This window comes from Mobula birostris, chromosome 9, assembly GCF_030028105.1.
Source record: "Mobula birostris isolate sMobBir1 chromosome 9, sMobBir1.hap1, whole genome shotgun sequence".
NCBI classification, from domain to species: domain Eukaryota; kingdom Metazoa; phylum Chordata; class Chondrichthyes; order Myliobatiformes; family Myliobatidae; genus Mobula; species Mobula birostris.
In genome coordinates this window covers 142,542,416-142,559,784 of record NC_092378.1, presented here as the reverse complement: position 1 = coordinate 142,559,784, position 17,369 = coordinate 142,542,416, and the positions used below count along the sequence as shown (strand labels likewise).

Here is a 17,369-nt window from a genome sequence, read left to right as displayed (position 1 = left end):
CTTCAAAGACTCTTCTCCTTAATCTTGCACCAATTCCACTAGCACTACTCAGGCAGTAATTGATCTTTGAGTTGATGTTTGCTTTTGAGGAGAGAATGCTGCCACGGTAGGGAAGGTAGGGCAATTTTGTCAACTTTTATGGAGGGATTGATAAATGGCTGGCTGGGTGATGGCTGATATAACACCTGTGTTTTTTTTTATACTCAAAAAAAAAAGAGCCAGGGCTCTATATGCCTTGACAAAGACATTCAGGATACTTTGGAAGTCTTCTTTAGAGTGTACTGTGATATTGTTGGCATCTGCATACTGAAGTTCTGTGATAATGGTGGCGCTGACCTTGTTCCTGGCTTTGAACCGGTTAAGGTTGAAAAGCCTGTTGTCCATTCCACACATGATTGGGATTTCCTGTGGCAGGTCTTGACCAAGGAGGTGGCGGATGGCAAATAGGGTGAGCACAATAATACAGTCCTGCTGTGGCTGACATGCCATCATGTGTAGCCTCAGTATTCATAAGTACTTAGGGACCAGTGGCTTTGTTGCTTTTCAGGTTCCTGATGTGGACCACTTTTATACTGGGAAATTTCCCCATGTCTTCTCTCACAGGTCTCTAGACGATTTGGTTTGTAACCTCCGGTTCAGCAGTACTGTCATAGTTAAGAAGTTCTTGAAAGTGCTCTCTCCATTGATTGTTCTTTTCATCCATTGAGCACAGGGGGTTTAATCCAAAGTAACTTCAACCATAGACTGCTTTGGCGGCACTGAAGAAGACTCTCGTTTCACCAGAGTCTGCCAGTCTCTGGATTTCCAGGGCTTTCTCGCTCCACCAAGAATTCTTTAGCTCCCTCGCCCTGTGCTGGGCATTTGCCTTGGCAATGAAGTAAGCTTCTCTTTTGAGAGCTACCATGACAAAGACAGACATAGTTGTTGAAAATCATCATCCGTTGAATGTGCCAGTACAGCCTTCCATCGACCGCGGAGGATCTCAGACTTGCAGAAAGCTGATGGTTGGCCAGGGAGTACTGATGTCTCCTACGTATTTATGAGACATGGATGACCTATGGCAGACACCTGAAGATGATGAAAACAAAACTAATACTGTCCCCACAAGCTCATCCCAAGGCGCAGTGAACAAGCATCAGCATCCTCTCATAGACCAACCACCCCAGCAATGAGGTCCTGGTTATTCTCAGCCAGCTCCACTGGGGCAGGCCATGTTACTTGCATGCCATTTCCACATTCCCAAAAAGACATGTCACAGTAGATTGGTAAGGTGGCTGGGGAAAAGATTGAAAGATGGAGGAAAGTAATAGGGAGATGCTGGAGTGATGGTAGAGGCAGGTATCTAAGGGACATTTGCGAGACTCTTGGAAAGGCACATGGATGAAAGGAAAATGAAAGGCTATGTGGGAGGAAAGGGTTAGATTGATCTTGGAGTAGGTTATAAGGTCGGCATATCATTATGAACGAAATGCCTGAACAGTGCTGTAGTGTTCTACGTTCTATGATGTGCTCAAAGCCTCTGAAAAAAATGCAACACTTCCATTGTCTCCTGAGAATTTATGGTCCATGTAGAAAATGAGGTATTGTGAACTTCAAGGTGATGGATCAGAAGTGCTTAAAAACTATACACCTTGACAGCCATCTGTGGAAGAGTCTACGGTTCCCTCATAATAGTCACATCTGTACCCACACAACCATGGTGAAAGCAGAACATTCTCAATCATAAGCCTGTAAAAAATAGATTAGAAATATACTCACCTGCAACAGGGTAACCATTCAGAACCATGTCTTCTTTACTAAGCAGGTAGCGCGTCAACCCTCGCTTTTCTCTGCCATATTTAATAATGATGGGATGATTATCAAGATCAGATGATCCACAACCTTCATCCTCTGCCATAAGGAAATGCCCATTCACAACAGGATTGCCTTAAATAAAAAGCAAGACTCCTTTAGTGATTTTCTTAACTGAACGTAAAAGTACCCATCTGATGTGACCTTAACCCCAAGTTCGATGTTCTACCCACTGCCCGCTTTTAAGATCATATGATATATTTGTGTTTTAATTTAATAATTTACATGAATAATTGCTATAGGGCTGGGTCTACCTCACAAATTACTATGGATATGTGGTACTAGTTACTCGTGAAACTGTGTGATTGTCTTGCATTCAGGAATATCCTGAACAACCAGCTATGCAATTATTGTGGTACGGTAGTGTTGAGTATGCGCTGAGCAAGAATGACAACGGAGTAGTGGATTAGACATTTTAACTGAGCCATATTAGTAATGGTACACATTGGACAAGCTACAGTGCAGGGGCGACAAACTGAGCCTGCTGAGACGAAAACGTGTGCCAGTGCCAAAAGAGAGTGCCTCTCGCATGTAGAAGGCCCAGTAGACTTACTGCACAATCGACTGGCCACATGCGCACTTGCCATATACCCACAATCAACCTGATCCAGTTCTGGTAGCATGATGGTTAAATTACTGACTGTCAATGAAGAAGCCTGGATAATAATCCGATGACAGTAGCTCTAATCTCACTGGGACCAGGAAGTTTAAATTAATTTTAGTAAAAGTGCATGACTAACGGTAACTATAAACCTATCAACTGTATTTAAAAACCTATCTGGTTCAGTGACATAACCTCTCAGGCCTACGTAAGACTTCAGAGCCATAACAACGTGGCTGACTCTTTTCTGTCCTTCCGGACAGCAAGCCACAGATTTAAAGGCCTCATCTCAAATTCCTACATGAAATGGATTAAATTTAAAGGCAGGCCAAAATAGGATCAGATTCTTAGAGCACTGAAACAGACCCTTTGGAACACTTTGTCCATATCAGCCATGAAGTACTTACTTAAAGTAATTATCAATAATAATCCACCTTTCTAGTATCTCACTCAAAGTTTTCTATGCAATAGCATTTCAATACTTCTTATATGTTTTAAGCGTACTTGTCACCACCACCCATCCATGCAGTGCATTCTATATTTCAACCATTGCTTGAGATGAAGAAAACTTCTCCTCAAATCCCCTAGCCCTTAACTTAAACTTGGGTGCTCTAGTTATAGACAACATTCTACCTCCTACCAGCAAGTCAATTTTAGATCTTTTGTTTCAGTTTGCCAAATTGGCCTGGATCCCATGTGTACCTACTTTTTGTATCGGTCTCCTATGGGATACCTTAACAAATGCCTTTCTGAAGTCTATGCAGACTACACTGATGAACCTCATTAGTCAACTTCTTGAAAAATTAATTCAAATTAGTAGACAGGGCCTCTCTTCAGCAAAGCTATTCTTACTATCTCTGATCAAGTCCTGCCTCTCTGGGTGCAGAGTAAACTGTGGCTCAGAATATTTTTCCATTAGTTTCCTTGCTGTCGAGATTAGACTCACCAGACTAAAAATTTGTGGCTCATCTTCGCTACTCTTCTTGACTAAAGGCATCACATTTGCCATTCTATGGTGATTTGGTACCTCTTTTGTGGCCATGGAAATGAAATTTTCTGTCTGACCCGATAATACCTGTTTAACAGCCAGGGATAGATCCCACTAGACCCTGGGGATTTATCCACCTTTTAAACCAGCTAGGATATCTCATACCTCCTTCTTTTTGGAGCAATTTGTTTTATTACTGCGAAACTTGATTTCCCCTCCCCCATGGTAAACGTAGAAGTCTTCACTTAAGATATCACCATTTTCCCTTATCTCCACATAAATGTTGTCGTTTTGGGGTTAATGGGTCCTATTCCTTCCCTGGTTACCCTCTTGCTGTTAATGAGATGAGTCGATAAAAATTTACTGAGTTGAATGGAGTGTTGGTTGAATTAGTTCAATCTCGCTTAGAGCCTCGAAACATGAGGAGAATACCCACGTGTTATTTCTTCTTGCATTCATTCGTTATGCGCTACATTGTATGACGTGGCCGATAATGCTCTTAATTATGACAATGATTGCTCTTGGCAAATTTTTCTATAGAAGTGGTTTGCCATTGGCTTCTTCTGAGCTGTGTCTTTACAAGACGGGTGACCCCAGTCGTTATCAGTACTCTTCAGAGGTCGCATAAGCAGGACTTGTGAGATGCACCAGCTGCTCATATGACCATCCACCACCTGCTTCCATGGCTTCATGTGACCCTGATCAGATGGTATCTAAGCAGGTGCTACACCTTGTCCAAGGGTGACCTGCAGGCTAGTGGAGGAAGGAGACCCTTACACCTCCTTTGGGGTATCTCCACCCCACGACTCAATATCATTATCTTTCACAATCTGACCTTCTAGCTTACAGCATTTGACTTGCACACTACATTATCTTTTGTTAACACTAATAGCTACAAATGGTCTTAGTTCAGATGAGGGACTTCCTATGTCACATCACGGAGCAGTAAATTGTTGGTGTGGAACTGGGTCAAACCAGGTGAGATTAGTTTCCTATCTTGAAGAATAATGAAGCAATGAGAATTTCTTCAGATAACAGCTCAAGAGAACTTGCATAACAAATTAACAAAATGCATACAAGAATATGTTATGAGACTATTTCATTACCATTGCCTATTAATCCCCTGCATTCACATGATGGCGTGTTCTCGATTCCAAAGATATGATGCAGAAAATCCTGAGAAGGAGGGGGCATGCTGAATCTCTGGAAAGAAATAAAGATGTAAGTAAGAGTGGTAAAGGATTATCAAAGCATTTAGTTGTCTTCTGAGTACTGGGCATAAACTGCAAAGAATTGTTTGTTTTACTGTGACTATTTTCTAATATCTTCCTGTAAGGTACAAATTAATATTCATCGTAGTAAAAAAGCAATTCAATATGACTTTGCAGCTTTTAGGCACTTGGGGAAGTGGTCAGTGTATTAACTTATGGACATATGAGGAGTGTTTAATAGTTGTGGGCCCGTACTCGCTGGAGTTTAGAAGAATGGGGGAGGGGTAATCGCATTGAAACCTATCAAATATTTAAAGTCCCAGGTAGAGTAGATATGGAGAGGATGCTTTCTATAGTAGAGGAGTCTAGGACCAGAGGGCACAGCCTCAGAATACAAGGAAGTCCCTTTACAGCAGAGATGAGAAGGAATTTCTTTAGCCAGAGGGTGGTGAATCACTGCCACGGGCTGCCGTGAAGGACAAATTATCAGATAAATTTGAAGCACAGGTCGACGTGTTCTTGAATTGTAAGGGCATCAAAGGAGAAAGGGGTTGAGAGAGATAATGTATCAGCTATGATAGAACGGCGGAGCAGACTCAATGGGCCAAATGGCAAAATTCTGCTGCTATGTTTTTTGGTCTTATCTGAATGGATACGGGATTAATGAAAGAAAGTTGCTCCTAGTCAAAAAAAAAACAGCCAGTCTTATTGAATGGCAGAGAAGGTGCATTGAGCTGAAAGGCCTCCTCCCACTCCGACTTCCTATGTTTGTAATCACACAAGCTAATCCAGAAACAAGTTCAAATTCGGGATCTTCCATTGGGGAAATTTAACTTCAGTTGATTAAACAAATACAGAATTGGTAATGTAGCAAAAGTGACCACTAAAACTAATGAATTATACAAACCCAGTGTGGTTCACTGATTTCCTTTATGGAAAAAAATCAATTTGCATTGCCTCAGCAATGTTTCTTAAATGCAAACCACTCAATAGTACCAAAACAGTACTTGCACATTATCTTTGCCATTCATCTAACCTCCTAAGTCAGCAATTTGCTCTCAGATGCAGGAAGTTCAATATTAATTAACAGTCCTTAATGAGGGACTTACAGCAACTGCCTTCTGCAAAGAAAGACCATGATCAACTGAACTTTCAAAGTGTTCAATCTCAATCCTTAATTTCCTTTCACAAATGTCAGGTTAATGGTTTCATAATTCCCTCAATTCTCTTTTATATTTCTTAAGTAGCAGAGCAAGATATGCAATTTTCCAAGTAAAGGAAAATGTGATCGATTGCCTTGCCCGGAACTGTCCAAGCCCTCTCAGCTAAGTTCATTAATGATAACACCAGAGATTCTGCAGATGCTGGAAATCCATAATAACACACTCAAGATGCTGGTGGAACTCAGCAGGTCAGGCAGCATCTATGGAAAGGAATAGAGAGTCGACATTATGGGCTGAGACCCTTCATCAGGACTGGAAAAGAAGAGTGAAGAAGCCAGAATAAGGAGGTGGGGAGAAGGGAAGGATTAGAAGCTGACAAAGTTGATAGGTGAAGCCAGGTGAGGGGGAAGGTAGATGGGTAGGATCATTCAGTGGTTGAGAACATTATTCAAGTTCAAGTTTAATTATCATTCAACCATACATGTATATAGCCAAACAAAACAGTGTTCCTCTGGGGCCAAGGTGCAAAACACATTACCAACAGGACACAGCAAATATGGTTACAATTTCAGAAAAACATACAGTCACAAAGAAAAAGAAAAATATAGCTTAAGTCCCTGAATGGCATGACTGCAGATTGTCTGGTCCAACTTGTTCTTCCACTGAGCGAACACTGGAGGGCAGCACTCATAAGACATAGGGGCAGAATTAGGCCTTTCTGCTTATCGAATCTGCTCCGCCATTCTACCATGGCTGATTTACTATCCCACTCAACCCCATTCTTCAGCCTTCTCCCCAAAACCTTTGATGCCTTGAACCTATCAACCTCTGCTTTAAATATACCCAATGACATGATTTCCACAGCTGTCTGCGGCAATGAATTACACAGATTCACCACCCCCGGACTACAGAAATTCCTCCCCATCCTTGTTCTAAAGGGATGTCTTTTGATACTAAGGCTGTGCCATCTGGTCCTTGACTCACAGACTATAGGAAACATCCTCTCCACACCCACACTATGTAGACCTTTCAATACTTTACAGATTTCATTTTTCTAAACTTTAGAGAGTACAGGCTTAGAGCCATCTAATGCTCCTCATATGTTAACCCTTGATGTTCTCAATCACTGTTTAAGTAAAATTATTCAAAAATCCAAATTAAACAAAATGGAGCAAATATAAAGCACTGTATTAGGACTTAAGAAGCATATTAATGGTGAAAATGTGACACATTTTGCAGCATGGAGTGGTTAAACTAAATCAAACTGACATATTTACAGGAGATCAGAGGAAACACCAATGAGAGAAATTTAATGGAGATTTATATGGACCAGTTGGATAAAATGTAATAACTCAAGTACCTACCCATTTGAACCTTTTCCTCAGCTGCTTAAATTGGAGATAGTATCTGTAGAAGTGCATCTGACTTACACCATGTAGAACAATGACTGTTACTCCTTTAGTTTGATTTTGCCCATGGATCTGGCACCAACTGTTGGAAGACAATTAGGCTAGTAAGAAAAGTTATTTTCCAATTTATCTGCAATATTCTCCAAAGTAGTACATTAGAAGAAAATTTCTTTATGTCTACAGGACTGACCTTTATATGGAAAGGTGTCAAAGGAAGGCCAGCAATATCATGAAGGATTCCACCTTCTGGAGGGAATTCCTCTCTCCTTTGCCCAGTAGGTTCTGCTTCCCTCCTCCCTGTTCAGCCCACCCTGCTCTTGGACTGTCTGACCCACTCCCATCAGTGGGGAGGCTACGTAGCATCCATGCCAGGACCCAGACTTAAAAACAGCTACTTTCCTCAAACAGTGAGGCTCATCAACACCTCCACCCATTAACCCACATCACCACACCCCCCCACCACTACTTTATTGTTTCCTGTCAGTCACATTACGTACAACGTACATAAAATATCAAATGTATTTATAATTATTATGATTTTTAATAAAGTGTTCTTTAATCTTATTGTGCTGAAACAAATCTGGAGTAATAACCATTTTGTTTTCCTTTACACTTGTGCACTGGAAATGACATTAAACCATCTTGAGTCTTACCCTGCAACTGATCACACAAGAACAGTACTGTATTTGAATATGTACAGTAAGGTTTCAATGCAAGCCAGGTGATAGGGCTGCTCTGGTAATAGAAATTCACCCTTACAGAATTCACCAATCGCTACCCTAAATCTGAGATATGGAATAGAACTGGCTCTCGTGGAACCTGTGTGTCAGTTCTTAATTTTATCTTCAGTTCCCATTCCCTGGTGCAAATGGAGATGATGTGGCTTCACATTAGAGAAAAGTCATGATATGGGCAGTTTTCTGGACACAACCATCCCGTAACGTGGGGGTTGCCTGTAATCCTCTATCTGACCATTGGGAACACCAGGTAATGCTTCCTATGCTCCCACAGGACCCAGCAGGGCTCCCATTCCTGCAGCCCCTGAAACCTACTGGGTACTCTGGAGAATTGATGATAATACCGTATGACATCTTAGAAATATGAAACAAGCGTTAGGATATTAATCAAGGATCAATTTCATTCACCATATGCATTTACATGTATTAGGAATTTGCTGTGGTGTGTTGGTGTGACGTGCAACAAATAACATCAACATTCAACAATTATAAAGAAAATAATATAAAAAGCCAATAAAGTAAGAGGTTAAAGGACAGATATAATAAAAAGTAAATAAATATTAGCCATGCATTTACAATAGAGGTTTAAAGAGTCTACAGTTCAGTGATGGGGATAATAGATAGAGTGGGACAGGGGTAGGGGGCTAACTCAAATTGTTGATCAGATTAATTGCCTGGGAGAAGAAACATTTAAGACAGTGTGAAGTTATTGTTTTGATAGCTTGATTCTGCTTTCCAGAAGGGAGCTTTTTGCAGAAGGCAGTCTGCAGGGTGGATAGTGTCTGTAATGATATTTACCTGCCTGCTTCTTTGTAGAACATCCAGTAGCCTAGAAAATCTACTGTTACCAGTGAAATGCCATGCATGGCAGATTATCGTAGTCTTACTTCAAATGGAAAGTTGTATCTTAGTTTCAACTGTTCAAAATTCAATACAACATGCTCTAGTATATAATATTCACCATTTGCTTGTAACATCAACAACTGATTATTATTGTTGGAGATATTAGAAAAAGATAATCGAAAGTGGGTAATTAAAAACTCTGTCGAAGGAGGATATATCATGCACCATCTTTATGAGGCGAGGAAGAGAGTTAAGGTGAGCCTTGGCATATGAAAACACATCTGCAAATACTGAAGCAACCATAATTCAATGGTGGTGGAAGAAATGATCCTAGAATTAAAGGAACATGTGTCTTATAACATAAGGAGGCTACAGGTATAGGGAGTGACAAGACAATACATACACAGGGGATGGGATACTGGTTAATGCGACAGCAAAAGCCAGGTTGCAGAATATTTTGATTACATCAGTTTTACAAATACTACTGTAGACTGAAGGTGATTGTTGATGAGAACTTTTGATTAGTGAAACCTAGAGATAACAAAGGCATAAATAAAGGCGTTCAGCAACAGATGAGCTCAGATGTGTGATGCGGCCCAGCAACATTATATTCAATTTACAAGTATTATCAGGAAACTTCCAGTGAATTATTAATTATTCAAATTCAGAAATAAACACAAAATGTTAGAACTCCAGGGTCAAACAGCATCTACATGAGATGAGTTGAGGTCTACTCCTTCATCAATGACTTATTGCTCAAGTCCAATGTTAATGTTAAAGAAATTAAAGACCTTATCTAACTTTATGTCAATACTAAAATTGCAAAATTCATATTCCATAAAGTTGTATATAACTTACTGTTTAAAATCTACCAACATTCTTACATTATTGATGTTAATGTTAGATATCAATACAATGTGAAAAAAATTTCAAAGCCATTCTAGAACTTGCTAAACAGTAAAAAAGAGAAAACTACTCAATATCGAATTATATGGTATTGCACATCTATACTCACATCATTCTATAGATGAGCAGTAGACAGCATCCTAACATGCTGCATCACTGCCTGGTTTGGAAACTGCACTGTCCAATGCATGTTGGAAAAGGGCAAGCAACATCACGAAGGATCCCACCCACCCTGCTCACGGACTGTTTGTCCCACTCTCATCAGGGAGGAGGCTATGTGCAACCATACTAGGACCACCATACTCAAAAATAAGTTACTTTCCCCAAGCAGCAAGGCCGATCAACATCTTCACCCACTAACTCTACCACTACTTCATTATTTTCCATCAGTCACTTTACATACAGACTAGCATTACGTTATAGACATACAATCAATGCTATCTTATGTATTTATATTTAATGTTTTTTTTTAATTTTACTTGTTTTCTTTTTCTTTAGTGTTGTTTTTTGTGCTGCATTGGATCCAGAGTAACAATATTTTGTTTTCCTTACACTGTGTACAGAAAATGACATAAAACAATCTAAAATTAAATGGGCTCCCATTAAAGACATAGGGAGGCATATCTGACTACTAAAGATTTGGGGAAAATAAGTTTGCATTACCTGGGTGGGGAGATTTTCGTTTCTCTTGATACTGTATAATTTATCAGCTCCCAAAGCTGCTCATGAGTAATGGCACTGTGGTTACTGTTGGACTTGAGAGTGAAAATTGAAACGTCCTAAGAAACATGGAAAAATTATTCAGAAAGAGAACTTGCAAAATATTGTCAAATGATCATTTATTTGTTTTGGTACATTAGAAACATGCACTCAGTGGCCACATTATTAGTTATACCAGTTCAGCTGCTCATTACTGCGAATATCTAATCAGCCAATCATGTGTCAGCAACCTGACGTATAAAAGCACGAAGACATGGTCAAACATCAGAATGGGAAAGAAGCATGATATAAGTGAGTTTCTCTGTGGAATGTTTGTTGGTGCCAGAGGGATGGTTTAGGTATCTCAGAAACTGAAGATCCCCTGGGATTTTCATGCACAAAAGTCTCTTGAGTTTACAAAGAATGGTGTGAAAAATAAAAGATATACAGTGAGTGGCCGCTCTGTGGGTGAAGATGAGGGCAGAGGAGAATGGCCGGACTGGCTCAAGCTGATGGGAAGGTGGCTTAAATAACCAAATGTTAAACCTTGAAGTGGATAGGCTAGGGCAGCAGAAGACCACACCAGCTTCCACTCCTGTACTTAACAAAGTGGGCACGGAGTTCACACACCTTAAAATAATAATTCTAAACAGAATTGTGAAGTGTGTTGTCACACATTGTGGAGATTGTAGTTACTGCTGTGAATTCATCAATTTAGAACTTCTAACATAAGAGATACAAGAAGAAGAAAATAAACTTTCCAATTATCAGGGTAACATAACCCTGGGAAGATCTCCTAATTCCTGAATGATGTAATTAGGAAGCCAACAGAATAACAAAATGGAAAATCTTTCTAGACGAGGGACTGCCTTGCGAAGCCAAGATTCTCAATATATTTTTTAACCACTTTCTTGACCTTCCTGCTATCTTCAAATATTTAACACAGGTCTCCATGTTCCCCAAACTCCTTTGGAATGGTATCATTTAGTCATAGTCATACTTTATTGATCCCGGGGGAAATTGGTTTTCGTTACAGTTGCACCATAAATAATAGTAATAAAACCATAAATAGTTAAATAGTAATATGTAAATTATGCCAGGAAATAAGTCCAGGACCAGCCTATTGGCTCAGGGTGTCTGACCCTCCAAGGGAGGAGTTGTAAAGTTTGATGGCCACAGGCAGGAATGACTTCCTATGACGCTCTGTGTTGCATCTCGGGAGTCTCTGGCTGAATGTACTCCTGTACCCACCCAGTACATTATGTAGTAGATGGGAGACATTGTCCAAGATGGCATACAACTTGGACAGCATCCTCTTTTCAGACACTTCCGTCAGAGAGGTATTGTTTTGTTCAACTAAAACATCGATGTTTTGGGCCGAGATCCTTCATCAGGACTTGTGCCAGCACATTATATTACTTTGCACTTTCTGCACTGCCATGCATCTGATAATTCAACCAGTCTGTCTCTATCCTCTTGAAGATTATCATTCCTCTCCCAAAACTATGCTATTAACAAATTCTGAAATTATTCCCTCACATCCCAGCACATCCTCAGACTATGTTGGTTGCTGACACCAAACAACCGAATCCAGGAGTTTTGATGTACATGTAACAAATAAAGCTAATCTTTATAAGTCCTCAACATATATCAGGAAACACACTAAATGATTCTGTATTGCATTATATATTGGCAAAATCACGGTGTACAATTGCAATTGAATAGCTCACTACAAAAGGAGCCGCATTTATAATTTACACACCTTTTGCTCTTCTGGGGTATGTTTGATGCCATTTTCCACAGTGCCTCCATTTTGGACCTTGATTCTCTTGCACTTGCTTGCTTCTAACTTCTTCTCACTCAGTCCTTTGCGTTTGCAGACTCTAGGAATATTAGTAGCCATCTGACCGATTTCACAACTGTGACGCTATGAAGAAACATAGTTTCGCCTAAGTTAACCAGAGAATCAAATCAGTTCAATCAGGAAGAGAACGCAAATCTGATGTATAAAGTAACAGGGAAACAGGGCCTACAGCCCAAGTCATCCATACTAACTAAGCTAGTCCAACCTGCCTGCATTTGCCTCATATGTCTCTGAGTCTTTTAGATCCATATCAATAAGACTGAAATTACAAGGCTGTTGCTGGGATTGTGGACCTGAGTTATAGGGAAAAGTTGAATAGATTACAACTTTATTCCCTAGGATGTAGGAAATGAGGGGTGATTTGACAGAGGTATACAAAATTATCAGGGGTATAGGTAGGGTAAATGCAAGAACTGGAGGGCATGAGTTAAACCACTAGGGGAACATGCCAGGAAACAGGGCGACATGGTAGTGTAGCGGCTAGCGCAACGCCGTTACAACTTGGAGCATCGGAGTTTAGAGTTCAATTCCAACGCTATCTGTAAGGAGTTTGTATGTTTCCCCCTGTGACTGCGTGGGTTTCCTTCGAGTGCTTCTGTTCCCTCCCATGGTCCAAAGGTGTACCGGTTAATAGGTTATTGTAAATTGTCCTGTGATTTAGGCTAGTGTTAAGGTGGGCTGCTGAGTGACATGGCTCGGTGGGCTGGAAGGGCCTGCTCTGCGCTATATCTCTAAATAAATTAAAAATAAAAAAACTTCTTCACTCAGAAGTTGGTGAGAGTGTGGAATAAGCTGCCAGCGGAAGTGGTGGATGCAATTTTGATTTCAATAGTTAGGAGAAATCTCAACAGGTACATGGAAGAGAGGGGTATGAAGGGCTATGGTCCAGCTGCAGGTCAATGGAATGAGGCAGAATAATAGTTTGGCATGCACCAAATGGGCCGAAGGGCCTGTTTCTGTGCTGTAGTGTTCTATGACTCTATGTACCTTTCCGTCTGTTTTTTTTTAAGAGATTGTAATTGTACTCGTCTTTACCATTTCCTCTGGCAGCTGATTGAAAGAAATCACTGAAGGGTTTATATTTTGAATGTACAGCAATTCCAATGATCAACAATGACTCACGTGCTTGCTGTAAAGTTGGAGAATGGCAGCCAAAGGACCCAGCCACTAACATTAATTATCAAACTGCTGATACCAAATCAATAATTTTCCAAAATAATCTTTTATTTTAGGAAATATCAGACAAAAGTCAGAAACTAATTCAGATAGTGCAATTCTCCACTATATACATGTTAGTAAATATGTTCAATGTGTCACAATTGAAGTTAGATGATTGTCAATTCACTTGTTGGTTGTTTGTCAGTCATTGATTTTATTCTGTCCTACTGTGATTGCCAGCAAGAAAATGAATCTCAAGGTAGCACATGATGACATATATGTACTTTGATAATAAAGTTACTTTGAACTTTTGAACTCTGAGATTTAACAGACAAGAAGCAAAGGAGCAAAATCTTTCAGAGCTGGTACAAAATCTTTTACAACTAAGTTATCCATTTCACCAAGTTTCATGGATATCAAATCGTGATACAGTTCCAAAGAATACACTTTCTCTGAACCCCAAGCACTAGACACACTGGAACATTAATTCAACTTCTGACCTGCTCTGTGTAAGGCAATTTTGATTCGAGATATACAGAGAATGACAATGGACCCCAGCATCCCAGATCACAAGGACCTCAATCCTACGACACATGAGCCTTACAGGAGCTGCGCAGTCATCGGTAGCTGTATCAGCCCAAACTATAATCTTTTTCAGTTTCTCACCGTCTCTGGGCAAAGGCCAAGCAGGTGAATGTGCCAGACAGTCATCATCATCAAGCAGTCAATGCAAAGGACACTAGTTACACAAGCTTTACATCCACAGGAAGAGTGGAGGTGGAAATAAAGTGGCTCCCACCTGGTCACAGTCTGGGATAAGAAGAAGAAAATGCTGAAAACAGTCAACAGGAAAGACAGTATCCATTCAGAGAGAAAGAGAATTTACTTTGCAGGTTGAAAACCTTTTGTGAAAACCAAATGTTGACTCTGTTCCTATCTCCAGAAATGGTGCCGGGCCTGCTAAGTGCTAAGGTGTGTGTGTGTGTGTGTGTGTGTGTGTGTGTGTGTGTGTGTGTTAAACATTGTCCATGGGACAAACATTGACTCCAGTAGAGGAGATCATGGACTCTTGTCAGAATGGGAAGTGCAATTAAAATGGGTGGCCACTAGGAGATCCTGCTTTTTCTGTCAATCCATGGCCTTCTCTACTGTTGCGATGAAGCTACGCTCAGGTTGGAGGAACAACACCTTACATTCTGCCTGGGTAGCCTCCAACCTGATGGCATGAACATCGATTTTTTGAAATTCTGGTCATGCCCCCCCCCCCCCACTATTCCCCAACCCCCTTTCCCTCCCTCACCTTATTTCCTTGCCTGCCAATCACCTCCCCCTCTGGTGCTTCTCCCCCTTTTCTTTCTTCCATGGCCTTCTGTCCTGCTGAAGGGTCTCGGCCCAAAACATCAACAGTACAATTTTTCCATAGATGCTGCCTGCTATTCTGAGTTCCTCCAGCATTCTGTGTGTGTTGCTTGGATTTCCAGCAACTGCAGACTTTCTCTTGTGATGTAAATCCCTCGGATTGTCTACACACTGCTCCTGGCTGACCCACGTTTCTGTTTAAATGTAGTGCTGAGTGGCTGCATTTTGGACTTGCAAACTGAGTTGTGAATAGTTCTCAGGAAAGAGCCGGATGAACTCAGTCAGCCAGGCAGCATCTACCGAGAGGAGTGGACAGTCAGCACCTAGGATGGAGACCTTTCATCAGGACTCAGGAACAAAACCCTGTCCTAACCTGGGGAGGAACTATACAATGATCTTTGATTCTAACACACTCCTCGGCCAGTGATCAGAGAAAGATGAGGCCACTCAGCCCCTCAATTCTATCACCCATTCAATAAGCATGGCTGATCTCTTCCATGCCAATTCTCCCTAGCACTCAACTCCCCAATAATAATTTACCCACCTTTTATTTAAACACTCCCAAAGATGTAGATAGTGCTGCCTGTTGTTTTCCAGCACATTCCCATACTGTCAGATCTGAGCACTGGTGTAAGGCCATAAGACACAGGAGCAGAATTGGGCCATTTGGCTCATCAAGTCTGCTCCGCCATTCGATCATGCCTGATTTATTTATCCATCTTAACCCCAATTATCCCTGTAACCTCAACATCCCTACTAAACAAGAGCCTTCAATCTCTGCTTTAAATACACCCAATGAATTAGCTTCACAGCTGTCAGTGGCAGCAAATTCCACAGATTTACCATCCTCTGACTAAAGAAATTCCTCCTTATCTTTGTCCTGTTGGGACATCTATTCTAAAGGTGTTAGCTGTGGTCTTAGACTCTCCCACTGCTGTACACATCCTCTCCATATCCACTCTACCCAGGCAACACACACAACACGCTGGAGGAACTCAACAGGTCGGGCAGCATCCGTGGAAACAAACAGTCAACGTTTTGGGTGAACACAGCAGGCCAGGCCGAGACCCTTCGTCAGGACTAACTGAAAGAAGAGCTAGTAAGAGATTTGTAAGTGGGAGGGGGAGATCCAAAATGATAGGAGAAGACAGGAGGGGGAGGGATGGAGCCAAGAGTTGGACAGTTAATTGGCAAAAGGGCTATGAGAGGATCATGGGACAGGAGGCCTATGGGAGAAAGAAAAGGGGGAGGGAGAAAACCAGAGGATGGGCAAGGGGTATAGTGAGGGGGACGGAGGGAGAAAAAGGAGAGGGAGAAAAAGAATGTGTGTATATAAATAAATAACGGATGGGTTCTGAGGGGGAGGTGGGGCATGAGCGGAAGCTTGAGAAGTCATTCCAGCACCTGCAGATTTCCTCGTGTTTGAGTCAATGTTTCGGGCCAAGACCCTTTGTCAGGACTGAAGAGGGAGGGGGCAGGGGCTCTATAAAGAAGGTGGGGGGTGGGTGGGAAGGAGAGGCTGGTAGGTGCCAGGTGAAAAACCAGTAAAGGGAAAGATAAAAGGGTGGGGGAGGGGAAGCAGGCAAGGTGAAGAAGGAATAGGAGAAAGCACAATGGGTAGCAGAAGGAGGCGGAACCATGAGGGAGGTGATAGACGCAAACAACAGGAATTCTGCAGATGCTGGAAATTCAAGCAACACACATCAAAGTTGCTGGTGAACGCAGCAGGCCAGGCAGCACCTTTAGGAAGAGGTGCAGTCGACGTTTCAGGCCGAGACCTGCTGCGTTCACCAGCAACTTTGATGTGTGTTGGGAGGTGATAGTCAGCTGGAGGAGGGGGCAGAGTGAAACTGGGATGGGGGGAGGGAATTACCGGAAGCTGGAGACTTCTATGTTCATACTAAGGGGCTGGAGACTACCTAGACGGTATATGAGGTGTTGCTCCTCCAACCTGAGTTTAGCCTCATTGTGGCAGTAGAGGAGGCCCTGTATGGACATATCCGAATGGGAATGTGAAGCAGAGATGAAGTGGGTGGCAACCGGGAGATCCTGTCTGTTGTGGCGGTCGGACACTGTACCCAGGGCTTTCAGTATTCGGTAAGTTTCAATGAGTTCTAGTCATCCAGCGGGTACAGCCCCAGACAGCGTTTAAACGCTCCTCATACAGTAACCAGTCTCGCTCCCATAAACCATCTCAAACACCAACACACGGTGCCCAAACCGTTCACATTTGTTACCATGACCACCCCGAGCGCTGCCCTGCCGGATTTTAGCACCCTTCAAACTGACTAATACAGCGGGACAGACTCACCTTAACAACCGGCGGACCGCCACCGAAACAACCTGCTGCCGCCGGCTAACGTCACAGCCCGGCGAGACCGATGACGTCACCATCCCGCTGTCCAACCATCGCTCCAACACAGTCCCGCTCCCGACTTACGTCAACGCCCCTCTGTCCAACCATCGCCGGTCACCGACCCAGTTCAGCTCCGCCCCGTGACGTTACAGACCGCTCTCCCGTCTCAGCCCCGCCGTCCCCCCAACTTTCGCTCCCAGGCATCACCAATTCACCGCCGATCG

The 17,369-nt window shown here is 42.1% G+C and overlaps 1 protein-coding gene across 6 annotated transcripts in view; it reads right to left on the bottom strand.

Moving 5' to 3' along the window:
• Positions 1–17,321, bottom strand: part of LOC140203145 (RNA exonuclease 5-like) — a 75,306-nt gene extending 57,985 nt beyond the window's left edge. The window contains exons 1-7 of one of the 6 annotated variants that reach the window (XM_072269021.1): positions 17,101–17,321; positions 14,097–14,240; positions 12,171–12,335; positions 10,373–10,488; positions 7,179–7,305; positions 4,547–4,643; positions 1,759–1,926 (exon numbers count right to left, since the gene is read on the bottom strand). In XM_072269021.1, coding sequence (XP_072125122.1) covers positions 1,759–1,926; positions 4,547–4,643; positions 7,179–7,305; positions 10,373–10,488; positions 12,171–12,335; positions 14,097–14,147 — 724 coding nt within the window. In that variant the 5' untranslated portion in view covers positions 14,148–14,240; positions 17,101–17,321. Of the gene's footprint in view, positions 1–1,758; positions 1,927–4,546; positions 4,644–7,178; positions 7,306–10,372; positions 10,489–12,170; positions 12,358–14,096; positions 14,241–17,100 lie in introns of those variants that run through there. The other 5 variants (XM_072269015.1, XM_072269019.1, XM_072269016.1 and 2 more) reach the window with 5 other exon arrangements.
• Between the last annotated feature and the right edge of the window lie 48 nt (positions 17,322–17,369).